This window comes from Aythya marila (assembly GCF_965140915.1).
Source record: "Aythya marila genome assembly, chromosome: 2".
In the NCBI taxonomy this organism is placed as follows: Eukaryota; Metazoa; Chordata; class Aves; order Anseriformes; family Anatidae; genus Aythya; species Aythya marila.
In genome coordinates, this window is record NC_139043.1 from 134371000 (window position 1) to 134396306 (window position 25307).

General features: G+C 41.3%; 1 protein-coding gene across 1 annotated transcript in view; it reads right to left on the minus strand.

Annotated features, from left to right (window-relative positions):
• NIPAL2 (NIPA like domain containing 2) overlaps positions 1 to 25307 on the minus strand; it is a 50062-nt gene that overhangs the window by 8529 nt on the left and 16226 nt on the right. The window contains exons 2-7 of the mRNA XM_082754456.1: positions 25196 to 25264; positions 23296 to 23467; positions 13665 to 13724; positions 11537 to 11658; positions 6061 to 6157; positions 1775 to 1910 (exon numbers count right to left, since the gene is read on the minus strand). Coding sequence (XP_082610582.1) covers positions 1775 to 1910; positions 6061 to 6157; positions 11537 to 11658; positions 13665 to 13724; positions 23296 to 23467; positions 25196 to 25264 — 656 coding nt within the window. The remainder of the gene's footprint in view (positions 1 to 1774; positions 1911 to 6060; positions 6158 to 11536; positions 11659 to 13664; positions 13725 to 23295; positions 23468 to 25195; positions 25265 to 25307) is intronic.

Sequence of the window (25307 nt, forward strand, 5' to 3'; positions counted from 1 at the left end):
AGAAAGGTGACACAAACCCTCAGCAGAAGGGTGAGGCAAGAGTGTGCAGGACCATATGAGCCCAAACTACACACAAACCTGCAGGACTGAAACATTGGGCATGGAGCAGCCCACACAGTCTGCATCAGTGGACCAAAAAGCCAAAGCATTAACCCACTTGTAAGGAGACCAGAGCTATCAGCATTTACCCACGAGGTGATGAATCATGAGGGTGAACTCTCGGATGCACCAACAGATACTCTGTTATAAGAACAGGGAATTTCAAACCGAAAGAGAAAAATCAGGGGACTGCAGAGTGTATTCAAAATCTATAAAAAGAACCACACTTAAATGTTTCACTGGTACAATATATGTGAACAGTAAAAATCCAAGCTTGGATCTGTTTTAGCCATTAAAGTAATTGCATGGTTATTTTAGCAACTGTTGAACAGTCTCCATGGTGCTTTAAAAATAAAGAAATCCTACATATCCACAGGATAGTCAGGATTTTGAAGTCATTGAAAACACCTCATTATTTTCTCCCATTTGCAACAAACTCGGTCACAGAGACTAAAATAGTGATACCAAGGCCCAGCACTGAATCCAGGAGGATGTAGCAGCCCAGGCTGCTGTAAGCTAACCTGACAGTCAAATAAAATAAGACAGGAAAGAAATAAAATGAAAAAAAATTAGACTGACAGCACTATCTCCATTAGAAAATGTGTCCAACAGAGAGAGGAAGAGACATTGACTTCAGGGAATGAAATGGGCACATTTTAATTTTGACCCAGCAAAAGAAAGAAAGAATTGGCAAGAAGGAGAGGTTAATTCAGCAGCTTCCTATTTACCAAACTTTTATTTCCTATTTTAAATGCCCTGAGCCATTCTCCCAGGGCAAAGACAAGCTGGATGTAAATCACTCCATTATCTGTTACGGCGGAGTTCCTGAGTCAGCCATGGAGAGTCACTGCACAATAACGCACGGGCTTTCTGATCCCACATGGGAATGGTGTGTTCTGCCACGGGAAAGCTGGGCTGGCTCTTCTACCGGAAAATAATTATGCAAGTAAACACTGGAGCAGTCTAGATGGGATTACTGAATGATGCTATCAGCACCTGAAGCGCAGGGACCAGCATGAAGGGAATGGACTCTCTGTTCAGCTGCAAGTCATATTTTACCGGGCTGCCACCCCCAGCAATCTGCAAAGGCAGCATAAAACAATCACTTAACAGGCCAGAGGCCAGCAGGGAAAACTCCGATGTCCCCCGCTCACCAAAAGCTAACTATTTCCTAAAAAAAATCACAGACATACAGGATAGCAAAGAGCAACATGCAGATTTAACAGAAGCAGGGAGACAGTGAGGGTAAACTCTCTTCCAGTCCAGTAAGTAACATAAGCTAGGGAAAAGAGGTGCATAATGAAGGTAAACGTGGCCATTTGAGTATTCAACAATGAATATTTCTGAAAGTAACAAAAAAATAAAATAAATCAGGAACATAAATTTCATTTAATGTGTTCAGTACCTGTGCCAAAACAAGAACTACTCTTGGGAAAACCTTGTATAAGGTGATAATGAGAGGAGGTAGCATCCGTGTAATTAATCAATTATAAACTGAGAAATAAAGCCTAAATAAACAATATAATCAGCTGCAGGCAATTCATGCATCTGTAAAGGCTCTGTCAGGAATTTGTTACCCTTAAGTGCAACTTGTATCTGGAGTTAGTATCAGTACTGAACAGCACTGACAGATAAACGGGTACAAAGGTGAGGAGATAAGTAGAAACTCACTTACTTGACTTGGAAAACACAAGAAGTTGCCATTAAAATCAGCATGATATAAAAAACGGGATAAGTGAGCTGCATTTTCCCCTTCACAGACAGTGTTATCATGCTGGCCGCAGCCTTTACAGCGATGACAGTGAGCGATGCTGAAAGGGAAAGGGAAAAATTAGCAGGGCAGGATTCACAGCAGTGACCTCAGAGCATCAGTGAGGGCGGTGCCACAGGCCTGATAGCTTAAAAGATGCTGAGGTAGAGTTTGGGCACCTAAAAACAAGTGTGTGATGTTATCAACACTCGCTGTATTGCTTCCTAAACTCAGAGTGACCTTATCTCCATGTGTGCTGTGCTTTGCAGTTCTTTTAGCACTGGGTCTGCCACCCTGCATCTGTCCCAAGTTTCCCCAGACGGGCTGAGGTTAGAGCCTGATAAAATCTTGCAAGGTGGCACTGTGTATATGTGTGAGAGAGAGGCTGAGCTGTGGTCGAGGCAAGAACTGCATCCATTTCCCACTGTTGGGCACATGCTCAAAATGCTGGGCTACCAGGCAGAGGTGCTACAACAGCCTCCACATCTCCCAGACACATTTTATTTAGCCCCAGCTGCTAATTTGGAGCCCTTACTGCATTATTCAGCAGAGGGGCTGAGAGGTCTCATTACCCATGCCGAGCAGCGGGGACACCTAATTGCACCCTGCCTGTGACACCAGCAGCCAAAAATAGCTGCTCACCCTCAGGAATTCTCTGCTTAGACAGGAGATGGTCAAAGCAGGTCAGAGCTGATTTTTGGGGTCACGTCACCAAGGACCTAACTCTAAGGACCTAAACCCCATAGGTTATACACAGATTTCAGGTAGAAAACACAGGGGTATGCACTGCATTTCAAGGACCAGGCTTTTAAGACCATCACTGGATCTAGCCCCCCAGATAGTGTGTTTTCAATCCATTTAATCACTGTCAGTGCATCACCACAAAAAAGTCCACTATAAAACAAAGCAGACAATGCTTTTGATATGTATGTCACCAGGGCAGAGAAGTTTTGCAGTGCACATCTTTCGGAAAAGGGGCTGACAGCTGAGCTCAGAGTTACTTTAGATTTCCTTTTGGAGAGCGCTCTTGGCTTGTTGAAGCAAAACCAAGTAGGCTGTGGTTACTGCAAGGAAAACGTAACAAATTCAAAACAAACTGAAAATGGTAAGAAGAGTCAGGGTGCAGAGATGACCTTCGAAGGGAGGTAATTCATCGTCAGGAGCACCGTCCCCCAGCTGGGATCCTGTTCCACCCTCTTCCAGAGCTGGGGGGTGTTGGATTTCGGTTTCTGATTCATCCTCCTGTCGCTGCAAAAATTCAGATTGGCAAGGAGAGCTGCGCTGTGCAAAGAGTTCAGGCCAGGGGCTGGGAGAAAAGGTGGGGGAAGAGGAGTGGATTCAGGTCTGGGGTTTTGGTTTCTAGCCTTTTTCTTACAGCTAGTCCAAAAGTTCAGGAGGAGTTTAAGAGTTGCTTATAGCTGGTGATGATCCTGCTCCCCATCATGAAACTCACTGCTTTAATGACAACTTTGCACCTAGTGCTTCGCCTCCTGCACGGTAATTGAAATAGGTGGTGTGGTTTTCCAAACACAGCAGTAAAAGTGAGCAGAGTAGGTCAAATCCTGGCCTGCACTGGGGCTAATGATATGATAAAAAGCCAAAAAAATACACCCAAGCCTCACCTCCACAAAAAAACAGTATTTGCACTGTGACATGGGATAGTTATTTACTTTAAAAGAATACTTAGAGGTAAAAATCAGTGGTTTGAATTGTCCAACTAAGAGGAAAGATTGCTGAAAAATTCTTCCTGATGAAGGGGCAGTTTCTATCCCTTATAGTTAAAAATAAAAATAAAAATCAGAAAAAAAAAAAAGGATAAGGATTTGTTGGCTTATGTTGTTTGTTGTTGTTTTGGTTTTGGTTGTTTGAAATTTGGGATGCTCTTTTAGCTAATGTTGCCCTGGAACAGGTTTCAAAACCTAGGAAATGTTTTTTCTATCTCTGATAGAACAATCCCCCCAAAGCTAGCGTGACAAATGATGTCACTTTCCAGCTGTTAGAGCAGGAAACTCAGAAATCCCACTTTAATCTGAAATATTTCCCTCCAAACTTATGATAACTCCCAGTATATACATGAGGTAAGATAATTCTCACCAAAGGAACTTGCAGGCTTACAGTAAGCAAAATATTTTCAGGTTCTACAATCATGTCTGTACTTTCTTCAGAATGAAAGCAGCTTTAATATCCACTGAAACACAAATCCTTCTCCTTAAATAAACCTTTCTACATTTTATTTACATCTGTATGAACCCTCCACTGGGAATGTATCTATTCAGATGTTAGAAAAGGAAGAAATCCCCTTCCACAAGCTGCCACTGAGAATATTCTGCATGGAGGCTCCCAACCTTGTCTGCCTCTCCTGCAGCCAGGCCCTCCAAAGGCAGCGAACGTGTTGGATGGTTTGGAGCCCCCTCTCAGCATCCCATAGCTTTGCCGAGCACGAAGTCAGATACGAAGCAGTGTGGCTTTGCAGGGACTACCAGGCACCAAGACAGCTGCGAGAGCTGGAGCCAGCCACAGTTCTGGATTTCCTGCTCAAGGGAATTGTCAGGATTTCAAAAGTTCCCATGAACCCGGATTTGTTTGTTTGTGTCTTTTCTAATAGAGCAGAAATAATGACACATTTTTCCTGAAGCTGCATATGCTCACCAAAACCTCAGCAGCCACCAGCTGAAGTTGTTTTTGCTTGATTTCAGCCTGACCACTGAGCTGCAGTCAGTGCCTGCTGGGGCATGGGTTTGCAGCTCGGCTGCTGTTCAGCAGCCCCACGTGTCCCTTTGGCACCGGTGGTGTCAGGGCAGGCAGGCTCCACAGCAAAATAAGCACAAGAGGCTTCACAGCCTGAAGGACCAGGTCTCCTAGACTTGGCCCAGAGAAGCCTTCCTGGTGGGTCTGCCCAAAACTGCATCAGCTGAGTGTGGAAATCCATCCTGAGATCTTCAGACTCATCGCCCAGCAGCATGTCAGGGCTGGAAACCCTGCAAGCTCTGCCAGAGCTGCCAGGCTCTGTGCTATGAGCTGAGGGTTGGCTGGGCTCTCTCTCTTCTAAACCAAGAGCAGTTAAACAGACTGATGACAGACTGATGGCTTTTGGGGGCTCTTCAGTCCCTTCCTCATGCAGGGAGCAAGAAAATCCTTCATGGGTCCTGCAGAGCTACTGACCTTAATGTTCTCAGTGCTGGGAAATTTAATGGGTGGACTGTCCCAAAAAGGTAGATCTGAAAGAAAGTCTGAGCTTTTCAGCTGGGTAAGAAAACAGGCAGGGAGCTGGAAGAAGGTGGTTGAGAAACCTGCAAGGGTTTTTCACATTCAGTTAAATCTAAATAGTGTAACTGGTAAACTTTATTGAAATTTAGTTGAATCAAAACAATTTGGACCACCTCCACTAGAAACATGCTCTGTAGTTTCTTTGCAGGCTGATACATGCCCCCACTGAGCTCAGTGAAAAAAGATAACCATTGTCTTCAATGGCACAGATCAAACACCATAAAGTTTACAAGACAAAGGTGGGAGAAGATATGGGCTCAGCAAATTCTTAATATACAAAAAGAACTTTAGAGACAGCCTCCTGACACTTTACAAAACAGGTTCAAATTTGACTTTATTGAAAACTGCCTGGTAAAATGACCTCCCTTGTTTCTCTGGGTATTGATTGTTTTCTGGTGGCACCATGAATCAGAGGGAAAACTTCAGTGACCCACTGAATTTTTGGTTTTCTTCCAGAAAGGTGGTAAAGTATAAATGTTGCATATGCAAACAGGCAGAGATACTTCAAAGAGAAGTTCCCATACAGACACGGGGTATCGCTGCATATGCTTACAGTGTGCTTACAAGGTTTTAAACTGCTCTAGTTTACATAACTGATTTTCACAGCTAGGCCTGTTCTACAAAACAGTTTCAAACAACCCGCTTCCCTAAGATCTAAAGTTGAAGTGGTAGGTAGAAAAGGTTCAGAGCACCCTTGCACACACCGTATTCATATAAGGAAATCTGTAAGAAGAAATAGCCCCAGCAATAAGCACAGAAACTATGTTCCATAATTGGCTTTTCTCTTCAAAAAGACCACAGCAAAATGATGTGAAATGTTTCAGTGATTCTCCTTCAGCACACTCCTTTGAAGTGGCCCTAATCTAAACTAGCTGGGGGGGACTGAATGACAAGGAATCATCAAGTAACAGACAGGAACATTAAAGTGAATAATGTGCTCTTACCCAGTAGTGCTACCATCATTAACAAAATCATGATGTGCTTCACAGCCTTTCTTTTGTAAAAATAGAGGAGAATGCAGAATGTTATAATTTCTAAAATCTGGAAATAAAAGAGAAGGAAGTTAGAGCTGTAGAACTGTGTAATAAATGCTTCATTCAAAGTCTTTGAAATGTCTCATTTTTGCACTTTGAGCTGTATTTTCTCACTGGTAGCACTGGAAGACTTTTTAAGGTGACAGTAAAGATATCCATGTTTAGTGGAAACATTTTTTACAGAACCTCTGTGTGTATAATTCCTACAGAGTAAGAAATTATAAAGCAAATTCCTCCTGCTTACCTGGAGGAACAGCAGCCCCTCCTCCTAGCTATGGCATTGATAGCATCACTCCTTGTGACAAGCAAAATTATTTTTGCTACTTTCTTGCCCTTCTCCCCCAGCCTACTCAGGAAAATCCCCCAAAGCACTGTCTTTTTGCTCAGACTTTCTGCCATACATCACGAGGGAGAAAGCACTTATTTCCCGTGGTGGTTCTCAAATCGCAGGCTACCTGTCAGGAGCCTACCTGGAAAAGCTCAGTGACACACTAGCAGACCACACTGCAGGACATCTGCAGCTGCTGAAGCAGTTTTACGTACACTGTGCACGGTCCAGACTTGCTCCCTCAATAACATCTGACAGACGGCTGAATTTACTGACTCGCTGTTAACATGTCTCACTGCATCACCACCTCAGCAGAAGCTCCCTGCTATTATCAGCTGCCCAGGTCACCACTACGCCCTTCTCTGTGCTGAAAGGCTGGGCAGATGAAATGGCTCTGGGGATCAACTCAGCTTCCAGCTCTGAAATGCTCAAAAGCGTGGGTATTCCCCCTCCAACCCACGGCATAAGGCAGTTGCCCAAATGCCTCTCTTTGCCTAAAGGAAGCAGGGACTGCAAGTCCAGAAAACTCCTGTGAAGCAGGTTTTGAACACTGGGACTCCATGGAGAAGGAGAAGTTTGGTGATGCACATCGGGAGTAACCGAATGGGGAAAATTAGACAGAAAACGAGAATGCCATCATTACTGAATCTGGTTATTTTCATTGTTTTACCAGGGAAACAAACCATAGAAAGTCCTCATATCTCGCCCCTTGGTTCCGTCACCAACATGCCATTCTGTGTTTTATAATGTCTCTCCACTCTTCACCCATCACTAGAATAAAAAAGATCTGGGCGTTGCACTGCTGAAATCTCAAAAGAAGCAACTGAGCGGTTCACAGCAGCGGTTATATAATGCAACATAGCTGATTTCTCATTTTTGGAGAATGAGTGCACTAGGAAAGCAGTCATCAGCTACATTTAGCAACTCAAATTCTCTACCACACTTACACCTCCCCCAGTTTAGTAGTGTACAAAAATACGAACAGAACATAGCTATGCTTTTGATTTGCATAGCTATTCGCTTCTGATTTACCTTCACACTGATCTTTTGCTCCCAAAGGCAGCTGAGAGACAATTGCATCTCAAAACATGACAAATGCAAATTTGGATTTTATACCAACTTCCTTAAAACAGACAAACAAACAAAAAACACAAACATTTATCACAAAATAAAAACTAAATGATTTATTTTTGATTGTTTGCTTTTGTAAACTGTTTGGATATAAGAAAACATTTTGCTGCTGGTTAAAAAAAAAAAAAAAAAAAAAAGCATTCCTGGACTAATCATAGCTCAATAATATTTGTAAGCTCCTGCTGAGTGCTGTTCTTTCCCTCCAGAGTGACTTCCCTTCCCCTCAGGCTTGCACCCAGAGGTGAAAGGCAGGACATCATGTGGTACAAAAGTCTCACACCAAGCAACTTTGCCAGCCTCTGCATCTTCATTCAACAGCACAACACTGGCTATGTCTGATTTGGGAAACGACGTAGAAGTCATGTTAGGAACTGCAGATTTGTGAGTTCATCTTGGCCTCCCCGTGAAAAACTGCAACAGGGTTTTGAGGGAATTCAAGAGGAGAAGTGAAGGTAGCAGATTTGCTGTTTGTGCCCCTGGCAAACACATCTCAGGGCCAGAGGGGAATATCATGTTACCCAGCTGCAGCTACAACAGCCTTCAGATTGCTTCAGTTGCTATTTTGACAGTGAACAATTGCTAACAGAATGGGAGAAAGCTGTGCTAAATAAATATCCCCCACATGGAAAGGAACCCATACTAAGCTGCAGAGATGTCCTATGTGTCCTTTTCCATGATGGGCATGTGGGGTGGTGCTCTGGGGACAGGGACCCTGCAGGACCTGCTCCCCTGGTGCTGGTGCAAACCTGAGCATCCACCACCTCCCCCAGCCCAAATCTTCCACAGAACAAGCCCAGGGATCATCACTAGCCCAAACTGCTCCATAACACCAGCTGTAGCCCTCAGCACCCTCTTCCCCAGCCCCCAGAGTGGCAGGTAGTGCTGAGCACCACCAGTCACAGCTGAAGCAGGTTGCCACTGCTAGCTGCATCCATGTTGGTCCTCACCCTGTCATCAGCTCGTCTCTTGCCAATGCTAGCAAACCCACCAAGAAAACTCTGCTCTTGCACTCTGAGCATAAAATTCAAACAATTTTTTCTCACGTCACGCTGCCCAGAAGCCGAATTTCTCCTCCCACCAACAGGTCACCTTGAATCAGCAGACAAGGGAGGGGACATTGCACTGAAGTGGAGTGTATGGCTCCTGACAGGACCTCCTGGGGTGTACTGGCTGTTACCTGTGATTGTGTCTTGGGAATTACCCGAAATGGTGTTAGGTCTCATAGCTGATAGCTGTGGTCGTGTTAAATATAGAGACCAGGAAGGGGAAGCGTGTAGATTGTATCAGCTTCATACATTCTGCTCAGAGGAACTGAAGGAACTTGACCTGTTTACAATCATTTTTACTATTATAACTAATCTGTACCGAAGTCTCCTCAAGCCCACATCATCAACATTTTTAGAATTGTGATGTTTTCCATGTTTCTAAGCATTACCAGAAGGCACCAGAACAAATTCCACATTGTCTGCCTCAACAGTTTTTCTGGGACATATAGCAATACAGGGACCAATGTACCAGGAGGGTCTTCTAGGCACTTTGAAGAAAAAGCAGAAATGCTTTGAACCTGATTTTACAGAGATTAAATATTAACAGCCCAGTGTTCGCTACACTACTGTTTAGGGAAGCCTAAGAGCTACATCCATAATTGATGTCTTCTGTAGTGACTCAAAGTGCACATAAACAAAAACAAAACAAAACAAAACAAACAAACAAAAAAAACACAAACAAAAAAAGCAAGCTAGGACAGTGATTCTTGCTCAGACATGAGTATGCTACTGCAAAGCCTCAGAAGGTGACTCAAAGTTGTCTCATGTGGGAACTACAGGCTATTTCTGCAGAACTCCTCTGATGCCAGTGGAGTGCCACATGGGGATGGTTTATCACCCACACAGAACATTTTGTACCACTGGGGCTTTGTATTTCTCAGCAGACCACACTTCAGGGCTACTTTTAGAAAGACTGTTGGACTGCATTATAGTGCTGTACTGTCTCCTTTCTATATATATTTATACTGGAAACTCTGCAACTTCTGCTGTGCTTTTTTATATATCAGCAGTCAACCTGTGCTGGAAATTTTACAAACAAATATGAAAGTTGTTCTCTGTCCAAAAAGCATGTTTACAGCAGGGTTTGCTTGAACTTCCAGCAGCATATCAGGCTAATCAGGCTGGTATCTTAGGGTCTCTTGTGGAGCCTTTCACTCCTCCCTTTTCTCTTGACACAAGAAGCTCAAAGCAGATGAATCCAGGGAGCAGAAGGAACAAATCAAGCTTGATGTGTTGTTGAGACAACAAGACTTGCTGTATAGTTGCTCCATTCTCCCCTGTAATCCATGCTGTAGAACTGGATGCTCATTAAGGCGGGCAAAGGAGAGACGAGGGGAAAGAAAGTCCAAGGGTTACTCATCACCTCCTTATACTTTCTCCTAAGAAGAAGACAGGACAGTCTTCCCAGGCATTCAACTGTGTTCTTCCTGAAACAAAGTCAAAATGTCCTCAGATAGGGAAAAGCTCTTTTTCAGCTACCTGTTAGCTTTAAGAAAATGTGAACACCAGACAGCACAGAAATTTCTGGTGTAATGGGTGTGGATGAAGAGTTGTCTCCCTCCACCATCTCTACGCAAAAGCATGAAGCAGCAGTTTAAAGTCTAAATGACAGTCTGTTTTGGTACCTACAGGTGGAAGTGGATGGTAGAAGGGTATATTTAGTAGGAAAAAGATGGGGTCCTCCAGCAAGCAGCAACTGAGCCTCCTGTTGTGAACCACCTCCTAAAAGAGTCCCTCTCCCTCTGCTAGCTCCATGGATTTTTCTGAAGCTCTTGCTGAGGCTGAAGATAACCTTACTGAGCACCCCAAAACTTCTGGGCATTGCCTGATTGAAAGTGCGTGCTATGATCTGGGGAGCATGACCATTAATTCTTTCATTGAGCTGGATTGCCAAATTACAGGAGCTTTAAAAATACACAAAAATAGAGCAAGAGGATCAACTTTTGTTTTGTGTTAGCATGTACTTTCTGCTTAATCAATAGTCTTATGGATAGCTAAGATGCACTGAAAGCCTGCAGGCTGGCTAAAAGATTAAGATCCTAAATCTGTCTACTCAGTGGCTTTCTAACTCAGCTTCCTACTGAGAAAAACCTGTGTGCTAATAATCTAACCCACCTGAGGAAATGTATTGGGAAAAAAGTAACCACTTCTGAAACTCCCATATTTCAGCTTCTGCATTCAGCTGGAGGAACAAATTTTCAGCATTCCAGAGGGGAAGAGAGGGAGAAATTCCTCCTACTCACTCTTGTCTTGTTCCTGATGTTAATTAGATACATCAAAGAAGATTAATGGAATTTGAAGTTTGTATATGGATACTTTAATCAAAATGGTATTTTTGTGTTTAAATTCAAACTCAGTTTCAGATTAACCTGAGTGGCAGTGAAGCAGTCCATCTCTCCACATTTCAGCTCCGTACAAAACTCCTTTTAGGCAGCCTCAGCAATGTGGGGATAAAACAGTGATATGACAGAATAAAGCAGGATCAAGAGGATACATAACCTAATTTTCAAAGGCAGAATTTCATCAAATTCCAGGAAAGCACTGTAACTAATATGTATATGCAGCCAGTGTGGCATGAACACACACATAGGAAATATAAGCAGTGCCAATATTTAGGTTTTCCCTCAAGCCCACTAAAAAAATAAAATCTTTCTTTCTCATCAGTTCTGCACAACTGTGACTTTTCCCTGGCTCCAAAGACATCGTTTGGTTCGTCAGCTTGGCAACTAGGACGATGACCCAAAGACTTGCTCTCTTTCTTATGATAACCACACAGGGAACAATGTGTGTATCTTCAGCAGCAGTTTTTCTGCCACTAATTCTTAATGCTGCAAAAAAATCACAGTTCTTGTTTAAGGAGAAGTGTGAACCAAATACTCACCACATATACTAAGAAAGGCCAGCTTACTAAGTTATTCTGTACTCGTCTTGCTGTGAGCTCTTGGGGTACATTTGGAGCGAATGTCACCAACAAGTATGTCCCTGCTACTGCCAGTGTTCCTCCTTTAAAGAAAAAGGAACGTTATTTTGGTAATACACATAATCATGGTCATCTCTCTCAAGATCACTTGGAAATAGCTTCCAGAAGAAAATTGGAGTCCGTTTAATCAGATCTGAGCTTAGGTATTTGGACTGCCTGGCATTTGTAGGTCCTGTCTATTATAATTTTTAATAAAGACCCAACGTATCTGGTACAGTTTTTATTAAAGACCCAAAGGATTCTGGAAATATGAAAAAAGCTGTCAGTAAAGCCTCATGGATTAGGGTTCCAATGCAGCAACACATTTTCCAATATGCTCAATTCTAATACCAAGTGCATGACAAAAGAGAATCTATCCTTTGTATTTCTCACGGACACAAAGCCGGTCACATAAACTTCTCCTAAACTGAAAGGACAAGTTGCTTACCAAGGCAGACAGCTAGATCATTAACCAACAAAAATATTCACTGCTCTCCTGAAGTCACTGTGGTCACAGAGGTCTGCATCAGCTACAGACCTGCCCTGGAAACATGAAGTGCAACAGATATGTTCCAGTCCAATGCTTATGTGAAGCTGTCACAAAGCCAACATCTTGGCCACTCCCTGATGCAGTTGCAGACCTATGAACTGATTTATAAAAAGCTGATCTGCAAAAAAACTGTTCAGCCATTGGGTTGCTGGGGCCCCTTTTCAAGGTCGAACTTACATTATTGTGCTTTTAATAAAAATCTGGAAGTTCTGCTTTGTGGACAGCCAGCTGACAAACACAGATGTTCATTGAGGTATCTAGATAGAAGTGAGCTGATCCTGAGCTCATAAGCTGTATTGGATTAAGGAAGATATTAGATAATCAATTTTTTTTTCAACTAATCTTTAAAATTCTTGGCAAACCTATAGATTGGTATGGAATACAATGCTCAGGAATACAAAACAAAGCACATCCGGAGGACTTTGCTGGCACTGCTATTGCACACAGTTTCTTTGGAAAAGCAGAACTGTTCTATATTTATGTGCTTGCAAAAACATCACCATATTTCCCATCATACAGCTCATTCCTATGGAATGTAGCAACATTGTTAAATCCTTCTTGCAAAGTCTAACTCACAGAAATAAAATAAATCAGTGCTGAACGCTACTTAAAGAAACACACAATGTATAAGGCCATAAGGGAAACATGATCAGGTTGAGGGGGGGAGGTATTTTGAATGTAGCAGCTGAGTTGGCAAACCTGGATCCCAAACCTAAATAAATATAATAGAGTATTCTTGGAACAATACTGAACAAATCTCTCCAAAACATTCATGAGAACAGCTGGGATGTCCTTGTTATAGTATGGACAAACAAGCCTAGATGCTAGGAACCCCACAGTAACACCAGGTGCCCCATGACCACATCAGGTGCATTGTCCCTGTCAAGATGGCTTGGTGTAAGACCTTGAAATCTGCTTGTCTCTCACTATTACAAGCAGGGCAGTTTTGATATGCAAAAAAATCTTGGACACGCACAAAAAGTTGACATGCTTTTGCAATGAAGACCATGTTTTCCAACAAAACTCTTGACAACATGATTATTTGCTCTTTGAAGTGATAAAATTAATACCAAAAGGGAAGTTGTCACTTTTAATTGGGCTTGAATTTTTGTGCAATGTCTATGCAGTAAGAAAAAAAACTCTTATATTTGAATGAATAACTCAATAGTATCATTGCTTTTATTAGAATTGTGTCGTAGTCATAAAGATAATACTAAATACAACCTCAGAGGCAAAAGCAGACAATGAAAATAAATTTGAGCAAAAGGACACATAAGGAATGAATTATGGTTATAGGAGCAGAGGATTTGGGAGTGCAGTCTTTTTCACATGCATTGAAGATTCTCCCTCTTTTTGTCACCTCTTCCCGAATTTGTAAGTATCTGCCTCGAAACACTTGCTTGGTGAAGTGGGAGTGTGAAGGTGGGGGGCTGTGTGAGAGTTACAGCTTGCTAAGCATATGGCAACACACATGTCCATATTAGCAAACGCTTTACTTACCCATTATATCAGCAGCCCTCACGGTCTGCTTTAGGAATAAGACCGAAATAACTGCAGTACCTAGAAGAGAATTATAAAGACTTTTTTTTTTTTCTTTTTCTTTTTTTCTTTTTTTTTTTTTTTTAATATATGATAGAATATATCAAGTGCTATAGCAAAAACTGCCCTGGGCCAAGTATAAATATATCTTGAGGCTGTTGTTGTTGCACCATACCATGATATAAACAGACATGAGTCCATTCCAGCAACCAACCAACACTCAGTTTTTGTAAGATTTTAAACACATCCAGCAGGCTCTTTGATGGTTGCAGGGATGCAATACCCTTCCCATCTCCCACACAGGCACTGCATAAACTGCCCTCATTCAGTCATACTGGGAAGCGTTGGGAAATGGGCACTGAGCGGCCCTACTGCTCCTCTCCCTCTTTTATCATCAGCTTACTGCATGGACTTGCTTAAGACAATTTTCACCACAGAGATAAACTTCTGCTTCTCTTGACTTCAGTGGATTAGAGGCTTACAAGTGAAGTAACAGCAGTACAACTGAGAGGAAGAAAGCCACTGCAAAAACTTTATATTTGTAATGAACTAAGAGACTGGTCTTGATGTCTGCAAACAAGCAGGTGGGGGAGCTAGCATATATGCCCTACAGGAGTGCTGCTCATGGTCTTCTAGAGTGACTTCTAACGAAGAGGGGGAAAAATGGAAGTGAGCCCTGGACATGACCTTTAGGGTCCTGGCAACCCTTTCCATTGCCCAGGTCCCACATCTCCCTGGTGCCTGCTCCCAGCCCTGCCTCTTCTGGGTGGGCGGGTGAGCAGCAGCACAGCGATCACGACAGGGTTTCTAGTAAGCAGCTCAGTGTGGATACATGCTAGAGAAAGAAGAAGGGGTTTGGACTTAAGATGGGTGAGACTGTCAGCCACCTGCAAGAGGTGGCTCTCTTCCAGCAGACAACATTAGAGCATCTACCTCTAAAGAGAGGCAACAGAGGCTGAAGAGTTCCTGTCCAGAAGAGATGAGGAAAGGCCTTTGGCAGAGGTGTGTTAGTAATATCAGATTCATTTAGAAACCTCTTAGAGAATGACTGTGCTCAGGAGGGATTCTGAAAGGGTACATTGAACCTAAATCATGGGAAGCTGTTACAGGAACTCTGTTCCTGCCTACAGCATGAAATTATTGGTTTATTCTTGAAATAAGAGATCTTTTCTTCACCATCTTCACTTCATTATCTCTATTGTTCTGATGCAAAAATTAATCTGTTGTTAGCTACTAGATGTACTCTAGATATAATAAAAAGAGGTTCAGAACAAGAGGTAAACAGAACTGGAATTCAACATCATGTTGGTAGAAAATCAGATAAAGCGTAAGTCATAAATTTAAACTGCATAAAGAGTGATGGAGACCTAAGCAAATGAGTAAGAGCAATACAAGAATCTCTATCTGAGAGCACCTCACTGAAAGTAAGCTACCTGACACGGTTTCCTTTATTCGGTGTTTCAGTGGTAACTTTCCTTGAGAAAAGACACTGGTATCCAGGCAACACTGGCAATGCCAGAGCTACCTAGATTCAGAAAAGAAAGAGGATAAAAGCCAGGAAAGAAGCAGCAGCAACCCAAGTTAGTGCAGGAATTAATTACTGCTCTGTCTCCTTGCTGTCAGAGCTCTCCCGAACCACATCTCAGACCACCCCTGCAGGCAGCCACTGTAACAGCAAAGACCTGTTGCTTAATGACCTGATTTCTTTTTTTTTTTTTTCTTTTTTTTTTTTTTTTCCTTCTTTTCTTTTTTCTTTTTTGTTGACTGCCCCATTGTCTGGGCTCTCAGTGCGTTCAGTGGAGATCTAGTAAATGCAATTTAAAGCTCAGTTCCAGTACTGGCATCCAATTCGGGGTGAGATGAGTTATGCCCCAAATTCCACTGCCTGCTTCTCTGGAGATGGCAGCCTGGGGAGATCACAAGCTCTCAGGCTGGCAGTGGGCACAGGCAGGCACTGGAACACATCCAGATAATGAAACTTGTCACTCAGTCTGTCATCCTCTTTAATAATGCATTCAGATGCTGCAAGCTCTTTCTCCAGAGATAGCTGGTAATGCACAAGAGATCATGAGCTTAACAGAATATATGCATAATTAATGCACTTTACGATGTGTGGTATGTAGAGGAACCTAAAAAAAGAAGAGGTTTTGAGGACATGCATTAGGCCATCTGGGATGGGAGGAATTGGCAAAACCTGCAGTAGGAGGGGAGGTGCAACTGGGAGAGGAGGAGAGCAAAACCCAGGGGAGAGACTGAACAAAAAAGGCAACTGTCCCTGTGGGTAAGCCACCAAAGCTTCGTATGCATCCAAGTCAAGCAGAACAGCAAAGTGGTATATCCAAGCAAAGAAGCAGAGAATGGTTACACAGAGTGGCTGAGATGCTGGAGGACATGCATGAGTGTGATCAGCATCTGGCAAGTTCTGGCTACTACATTCAGGACTGAATTCCAAGCAAGCAACATTAGCACAGCCAAAATAGCACTTTGTTATTATACACTGCCTAACGCATTATTTAAATTTTATTTTTATTTTGTAGTTTTATGGGTTTTAAGCTCTGTGAGTGTGACTTTTAAACAACCTTTTATGTTCTCCAGTTGGCAGGGTGGGTTGGAGCCAGGTTAGATCAAACAAACTGAGGGCAGATTGTTCCAGCACAGGCAGTGACTCGCTAGAAACAATGGGCTAGAGGAGAAGGGGTGTGAAAGGAACCCGTGAGCCCCAGGAGCTTGGGGAGAAATGTACAGGCCTCACAGCTGCTCTGCCCCTCTTCTTGAATTCCTCTGGGCTCCAGTTCACAGTCTCAGGTGCATTGCACTGCTTAAGACATCAGCTTCTCAAGCCAATATGTTGGTTGACAAACACATTGATTGTCCTGGCTGTCTCCTCTGTGCCTGGTGGCCTCCAAGCTGCTCCTGCTGTGCCTGAATCCTTGGCAGAAGAGTGAGTGGGCAACTAGAGGCCACAGCTAAGCCCACCAGATCTACAAGTTAACACCTTTCCTACTACCCAGACCCCATTTTCCCTTTCCTGTGCCAGGGTTCTCTTGTTCCCCCTCTGTCACAGGAGCTGTGGGCATCCTTCTCCCCTTTATACCGATGCGGGAAGTAAATCACTGTACATTATGTTCAACCCTATGAATGAATAGACCAAGGAAGTTGGGCAACTGCTGTGCTGAAAAGTATTAATGTGTCTTTGCAACTCTTCATTTGTTTGCCTGTTTTTCTTTAAAAAAAAAAAAAAAAGCTATAGACAGTCACAGAGAACGAGATCCATGTCAGTGAGGAATAGCCTCTGATTTTTTTTAATTGGTCATCAATTGAATTCAACAATGCAGAAAGGCAAACAAAAAAAAAAAATTGTGTCAGAGCATAAGCTGGCAACAGCTTGGCAACACAACAAGCAATTTATCATTGTTCTACACTCTCATTGTTTTTGAATGGCTGGTTTTAGCAATACTACACATGTACAACACTAAGCCTAAAGGATCAGCCTGTAAGTCGTTGAAGCAAAGACTGTATCCTTCTTTGTCTGAGACCATTTGTATGCTTTCAGCTGAATCAGAATATTTTTAGCCTATTAACTAATTATTGAGGCAAAATTTTCAAAACCAGGCACAGATTTTAGTCCTGCTGAAAGCAGTGGCAGCTAGCCTGCTAGACCAAGAGAAGGGCAGAAAAATCTGGGAGGTGTTCTGTTAAGGACTGAACATTACAGATTCAGGCCTGGGCAAAGAAGGACCATACAAATGAAAATACATCCTAATGAAGTCTTTAAGTTATTTTCTTGGTTTGATTGCATCATGTTTACATCAATATCCACAAATCGAGAAGTAAATAGGTTGCTAAAATATCTGTATCTTTATAGTTTAACCTTTCTGAAGGCTCATGAAGCTCTTCAATTTGGAAATATGGAATTAATATTTCAAATGAAAAATAAATTTTAAAAAATTATCATGATAAAAACTATTGGGTAGAAAATGGGAAAAAATGGGTTTGTTCAGGAGCCTAATCATTATGTTGAAACAACCTTGCCTTCTCACACATCTGCATAAAATGGTCTGTTTTGTATTCATTGTCTGTAACTACAGCACGTGAATTTCAATTTAATTTAAAGAAAAAAAAAAAGTATAGGAAACATCCATTTTCTGCATGATATGCAATTAAATGCCTTAAGGGAGAGGTGTAATGGTGCTACACATAAATTAGTCAGATGCTGATTCTCCTAGGAGAGTGATAGTGTGAGATTATCTCCATATGCAGGTTTTCTCCAGCAGAAACATAAATAAATAGCATGATATGTGGGTTTTGCCAGTAGCAGACACTGAAGGGTGAGAATCCAGCTCACAAAACAACTCCTCTGCCTCCTAGACATGAAATCTGTGCTTAGGCTTTTTTTCTTGTTTGTTTGTTTGCTTGTTTTTAAGAAAAGAATAATATACAAGAATAGAAGTTAAAGACAGAAGATACATACTGATCCTTAGAGTGCATTTTTTGCATTTTATCCAGTCCAAAAAAGTGTTTACTACTTATTTTTTCCACCCAAAGCTATTTCACAAATATTTCATAATTATATACATATGGTGTATATATATATATGAGAAATATTTATATAATATTTCATTATTAAATTGTTTTCCTGGTACTGAACCTATTTATGAATCTCACCTTTTTACCTTTGTTTCATAACTGTCCATAACTGTAAATGCTAGTATATTTGTAATGCTCATTTTTTTTTTTTCATTTCAAGTCTTAGATTAGCTTTGTGTACTAGTTTAAATAGATTAGTACTGTCCTTATAAATACACAGACTACCTATGCTGCTTCTGTCTTGTCAATAGCCACACAAAATGAATATTAGCCTCTAATATTCATTCTGTTAAGCTTGACTGATTGGTAGCAAAGCTAAAATCACATCAATTTGTTAAAGGCTCTCAAAGCCATCCATTTTGCAGAACTCTTTTCTACTCATTTCACTAACAGTCTGCATAAAATACCAAAGGAGGAGCATGATTTGAAGATTTGTTTACTGTTTGCACCTCTCTCAGTTTGTGAAATAGGGAAAACATTTCACTTTGAGTCCAAGCATTTACACAGTTTTATGCAATTTAAGGGTCTGCCTCCATCTTATGAAGCAGTTTAAGATCATCCAGCTGATTTCACACAATTGCTGAGCAGTGCTCACTCTGTGAGCATGCCGTTGCTGCTGGGGAAGGTCACATTTTAAAATGTGACCTTAAATTATGCTTTATATAGATGGACCCTCAGTCCTGCCTAGCTTCTGAGCTGAAGAAATTCCAGACCTTCCCCATAGAGAAGCAGTAGGAGATGTTTTAATCCATCCGAGCTAGTGTAGCATGCCACACAGTCAGGAAGATATGGAGAGAAGATGAGGCAGGTAGTACATTTGACCACTGTATCATGGTTTACACTTATTCATTGATTACATTTGCTCAGAGCTTTGTGCCAGAGGAGGAGTAACACAAATCTGAAGAAATTGAAAGAATACCTGCATATGTAGCTTGGGTTAAACAGAGCACTAACTCTGCCCAAGACATATAGGAACAAATCCATCACAGCTAAATGATCACTCAAGCCTATTCTTAGTTTATATTGTAGATATTTTCTCCTATGAAGACAAGCTGAAGAAGGCTCCAGGTAGACCTTTAGGCCTTCCAGTGCCAAAAGGGGGCCTACAGGAAAGCTGGGGAGGGACTCTTGGTCAGGGGGTGTAGTGGTGGGACAAGGGTGAATGGCTTTAAACTGAAAGAGGGGAGATGATTAGATTAGATTAGATATTAGGAAGAAAATATTCACTCAAAGGGTGGTGAGGCCGTGGCACAGGCTGCCCAGAGAAGCTGTGGATGCCCCATCCCTGGAGGTGCTCAAGGCCAGGCTGGATGGGGCTTTGGGCAACCTGGGCTGGTGGGAGGTGTCCCTGCCCATGGCAGGGGGCTGGAACTGGATGGACTTTAAGGTCCCTTCCAACCCAAACCATTCTGTGATTCTGTGATATTCATGGCATACTAAATAAATAATAATAATAATTAAAAACAAACAAACAAAAAACAACACAGAATTTAGTCAGTTGGTGCATGACATCTTGGTAGCTATTCTGTGCACTAAACATGTAACATTTCTAACATGATTAAATATCACTACTGGAAAAGTGGTGGACAGGACACTAAATGTTCTTCCCCATCCACACTGTCAATATCCTAATAAAGAAGCAAGCAAAAAGTCAGAGGAATTGCTCAAGAGAAATACCATTAAGGCAAGCTTAATTCTGGAAACTGGATTTCAGAACATACTCTCTGCAGAGGGAAGGAAGGACCCTGGAAATCCTTTTGTTCTATCTTCTAGACAAGTACAAATAGAGCACCTTAAAGAATAGTCTGGTGAATGTTTCCCAGTCCTCATTAACAAGAGTTCACAAAATCCCACGGTCTTGGACCACAAAGGTGTTACATTACAGTGAGTGGGAGAAATCAATTTCTATAAGAATATCTGAGAATCTTTTCCCTAAAGCACCATCAGAGATATCAGTTTTCAAAGTCTAAAGCAATATCTTGCCCCACAGCTACATAGAAGGAGCATACCAAAAATGTAAAGGGATCTCAACACTGTCAGTCTAAGTGAGTTGAATGTAAAAAAAAATCTCTAGAGAATGAGGAAAACTGCATAAGAACCCATCTCTGATACCACTGGCCTCTCCTCATCCAACCCCCTCTAAGTTATTTCTGCAAGCAAAAGCAAGAGAATGAGCAAAAAACCACAGGAGTCTAAAATTACCCAAGCTACATGTAAAACATGATTTTTAATTTTTAAGTATAAAAAGCTTTTTAATGATCACATCAAACATGTATTACTTCTCCATTTTTAAATTAAAAATTTACCAATTTTTCCTCTTGAAGAAAACAACTGCTGTCTTCTCAAACTATTTAAAACCCTGAACAGATGTAGAGCTTGCATCATTGCAACCACACACAGAAATACTTCCACTGTGTAAGAAGAAAAATATAGTCTTTGTAGCTTAATTCTAAGAAAAAAGAAAAATCTGCTGGTGTCATGCCAACTCATGGTCTGTGGTGATGGATTCTTTCTAAAGCATCCATCAGAAGCACCCAGCTCAATAGGACAAAGCAAAAACTTTTCACTATTTAATTGATACCGGATTAAACACAAAATTCAGTTGGATGCAGTTAAATGTGGTAGCAGAGCATAATAGATGTTGGCTCCATCTATTTTAAGACCCAGGATGCTTCCGATTTCAGAGGTCTGGAGATACATGATGGGTACAGCCCAAATCTGTTTTGGAGAGACTGTAGTGTGCCTTATCCTCTCCCCACACCCTGGTTTCCAAGCAAAGAAAACTTTCCATGCAGACCCAGAGTCACAAAGAGCTTCAGAGAGTCCCCTTGATGACTGGGCATAACACAAAGCACACCTCCCCTCTGCATGGCCACAGGTACTGAGTACCCAACATCAGCGATGGAGCCAGCTCTAACCATCTGAGATGTGCTGACACCAAACTCAGAAAAAAAAAAGTGTTTATAAGAAGGGCAGACTCAAGGTTCAAACACAAATTTGGAGACTGTTAACAAGTGCTTAATTTCTTCATTTTGAAAAATAACTTATGAAAAGTTGCACATTCAACAATACCTCAAAAGAGCAGCCAACTAGACTGTGCAAAGTCCACTGTCCCCCACCTAAAAGATGTCACAGCTTAATGAAAAAATATTTTGTGATGTTTGAAACTGGAAGACCTGCTGCCAAACCATCCTCTGCACAGTTGTTAGCAGATGAACTGCAAGTGTCTTGGTCAGTTTGTCATTGTCCTAAATGGCGAACCATTAAAATTAAAAGGATGTGTTCTCTTTCTCTCTAGCTCTAATTTTAGAAGACAGGGAAGTATCTAGGGGGTAGGAAGTGTTACTGGGAAGTTATTGTTGTAATTGGCTGTCTACATCATTTTTACTTTTCCTTCCTTAAGGGAATGTTTGCTAGACTAAATACAATTTTAGATATCTCTTGTTTGGGCTATGAAAGGGAAACTGACAATTGATATGTGGGAATGGAAAATAAGATATTGAAGTGCTTTCTGGGGTCTTCCAGGATAAGCATTATGGGGTCAGTTTAAAAAAAAAAAAAAAAAAAAAAAGTGGGTGAGAGTTTTGATAAAATATAACAGTAAGGAAAATGGCTTCTTGATACTTGTTGTAAGTAAGGAGAAATGGAGAATGAAGGAAACATATGCAATGTTTCTTCACATATTGCAAAGGTAAGGAAGAAGGAATCTGCCCAGATAAAAATCATCTTAAATATGACCTTTTCTTTGTAGTAGCTTAATAACCAACGTAATTTTTTGACTTCCCAATGCTTTTCATTTCTTCCTGCTAGATGTATATACATTTGCATTTTCCTCAATTTGGGCAACAAATTAGATCAAGTCCCCTTATGTTCAGAAACATCTGGAAATGTCTACAATTGTTAAAGATAAAACTACTGCCACCAAAATCACACTGGGATATGTCATGTTAATTTACATTTTCATCTCAGGTAATATCTCATTCCTTTCCTTGAGAAATCTTTCCTACAATGGTGAACTACAGCAGTTTTATATCTCATTCTGCAAAATTCTGCAATAGTTTAACATTAAAGGTTACAGTAAATTGCCTGCAGTTTCCTTCCCCCACTACTTTATTGCTAAATTGCACCCACATATGTTTGGCTGCCTCCTTCCAATACAGCCAGACAGTCCACAGGGAAGATAATTCATCTTTTCTACCTCCCCATGCAGAATCGCTCACCACAGCGTTGCTTCCAAGCCTGAAACTGGTAGCTAGACACAGACCATGAAATGTTATCACTTGTCAATAGCAAGCAAATGAGCTCCAGCGTGTGCGGAGCTGTTGTGATATCTCAACCCTGGATGTTTCAGCTGTGGATGTGAAGCGACTTGACCAAGGGATACAGCTGCACCTTGTATTCCAGTTTTCATACACTCTATATATTGCCGTGTCTACTCTGCTCTGCATTAGCACGACATGATAACATCTTTTAAAACGTACATTTCTTTATCAAAGAATCAAGACATCTCATACCCAAGATAATACCCAAATACCTTAACTACAAAAAAAAACAAACAATCATGAAGTAAAGAGTAAGATTGCATCAAATGAGCCCTAAGGATAGGAATAATTCTGCTAAAGGTCAATTAATCTGCACATGAAGGAACAAATGAACAACTTTGATAATGTCCACAAATAAGCTAAACCATTTCAGGAAATTTCTAGTCCCTTTTGGTCCCGCTCTGCCAGCTCAACTGGCAGGGATTAGCACAGCACAGAGTGACAAAGTCCACAAAGACAAAACCATAGAAGAGGAAAAAATATTAGAAGAGTCTCCAAGTTAAGTAGAGGGTTTGTGTTAAACTGTCAGCTCGTGTAATTATATGAATCATTTCTTTTCAAACCACAACATTAACATCTTCCCCTTGCATTCCTGCTGTGGTTCCCCTGGTATTATTCCTCCAGTCACAAATAAGCATTCAATTAAAGTATGTTCCCAAGCAAAATGTGGCAAACCATCTCACCTATGACAGATACACATCCTAGTGGAGCGACAAGGGCAATGGGGGCAAATCCGTAGGCTGTGAAATTGCCCACCTCTCCAAGCCCCAGGAGGATAATTCCACACCACCACAGCTTGCTCGTGTAGTAGGGCTTCGGCTCTGTTTGGCAAGCTAGTCGGAGATGAGCACATTTCTAGAAAATTAATTATTAGGAACAGGCATGAAAAGAAAGGCTCCCATTGTGTTCTTATGTATAATAAAAGTGGAGTAATTAAGGGGGCTGTCAACTTCAAATTCCAGGTGCGTCAAAGTTTTCTTTTTAAACATGCCTTTCAGCTTGCTGTTGCAGACAGACGGCTTTGTGTTAACTCAATGCTGCTTCAGATGTGTGCTTTTTCAGCCGTGGTGGAAATGACTGAAAAATTAGACCTCTGAATAAATCTGAAAAAGATTAAGTGAATACTAGCTAGTACTTCCTAGCTATCCCTGCACGCCTCTGTTCTTCTCTCAAAGCACAGCTCAGTAGGTTGTGCTGTGAATCTGGAAACACTCAGAGGGAAGAGATGGGCCATAATGAGAATGGTGGCAACAAACTGGGAGAAGGGGACTGGACTCCATGGTGTTCCTGCCCCTGATACGTATCATAGTCAGAAATACAATTTCAAGATGAAAAAGGCAGTACTTAACCACATATGTTGTAGGGAGATCTTTAAATTCAAAAGGGAGAATTTAGGATTTGGCTACAATCTCCTGTTTGATCTTGGAAGAAGAGCTCAGGTAAGGCATTATTTTCAGAAGGAAAAAAAGCTGTGTCAACAGGTTTAATATATACTTAAGTAGTATTTCATCAACACTTCTAGTTGGATGGAGAAGGTATCATTTATGCATGTCACAATTGCTTCCCCTCTGGCTGTACAGAAAGAACCTGTATATAATGGGATAATTTGACTTTGATCACGGTGGACTTCTGAAACAGTGTCCAGGCATTCACCATCAGGAAGGTGTCATTATAGGGAAGGATGCAATGTTCTGCACTAGCTCTGCAGAATATAATTTCCTTTCTCAGATTTCTTACCAGCCCCTCTGCACAGACAAATGAGTCAAAAAAAGTTGGAAACCAAATGACACAGCTATCATTGTATAAATGGCTGTAAAATACATTTTTTACTCCACCATCTGATACACAATTTTGGAAGTGCCACTGCAGAGTCACAAGGAAGTTGTAAATCATTGTCCTCAGGCTTCCATTCTACTCTGTAAATTATGCTGGAGAATATGGGCCAAAGAGTAATGTCTGTGATATACCATAGTCTCGGTCATTTCCCTCAGTGAGACAAAGCAGAACATTATTGCAGCTTCATGCTGTGGAACATGCTCGGGGGTTGAAATACTAGAAAGAAGTTTAGCCCTTGAAGGAAAATGGGGAGCATAATGAAATCAAACTTCCCTGATCCACAAACCAACGATTTGCAGTGACATCCAGCATTTTGTGTCTCTATAAACAAATAAAAAGCAAACAAGTTTATGCTTATGGGCATTTAATTACATTAATCACCCCATTAAGTTACCCCCAAGATTTTTTTAGTCACTTCCACTTTAGATTTGGACATACTGAGACATGTTCACACGATGTCCAGTGGGACTATATGTAGGTCACAGCTAGTACTTACTTATGGCATATTATAAGGAAGAGTAGGAGGAGTTATGAATTTTTATTGTGTTCCCATATGAGAATCACAGCAAAGAACAGCCTGAGAGCTATCATCTTACTGAAAACTACTGCACAACACTAGTTAAAGAGAGTGGGAATGTTTATTAAATGTAACAGAATTTGTGTTTTGAACTTCAGCATAAAAACAAATTATAGAAAAGTTATATGCCAAATGTAAACGACAGAAAATAAAGACCAATAATTTCATACCTGTATACTTAAAGAGACACTGATCAAAAAACTTGAAGCTGCAGCAAGTAGAACTCCCAAGAGCTGAGTCTGCAAGATCACAAAACAAAGAAATACAAAAATACTTAGTAGT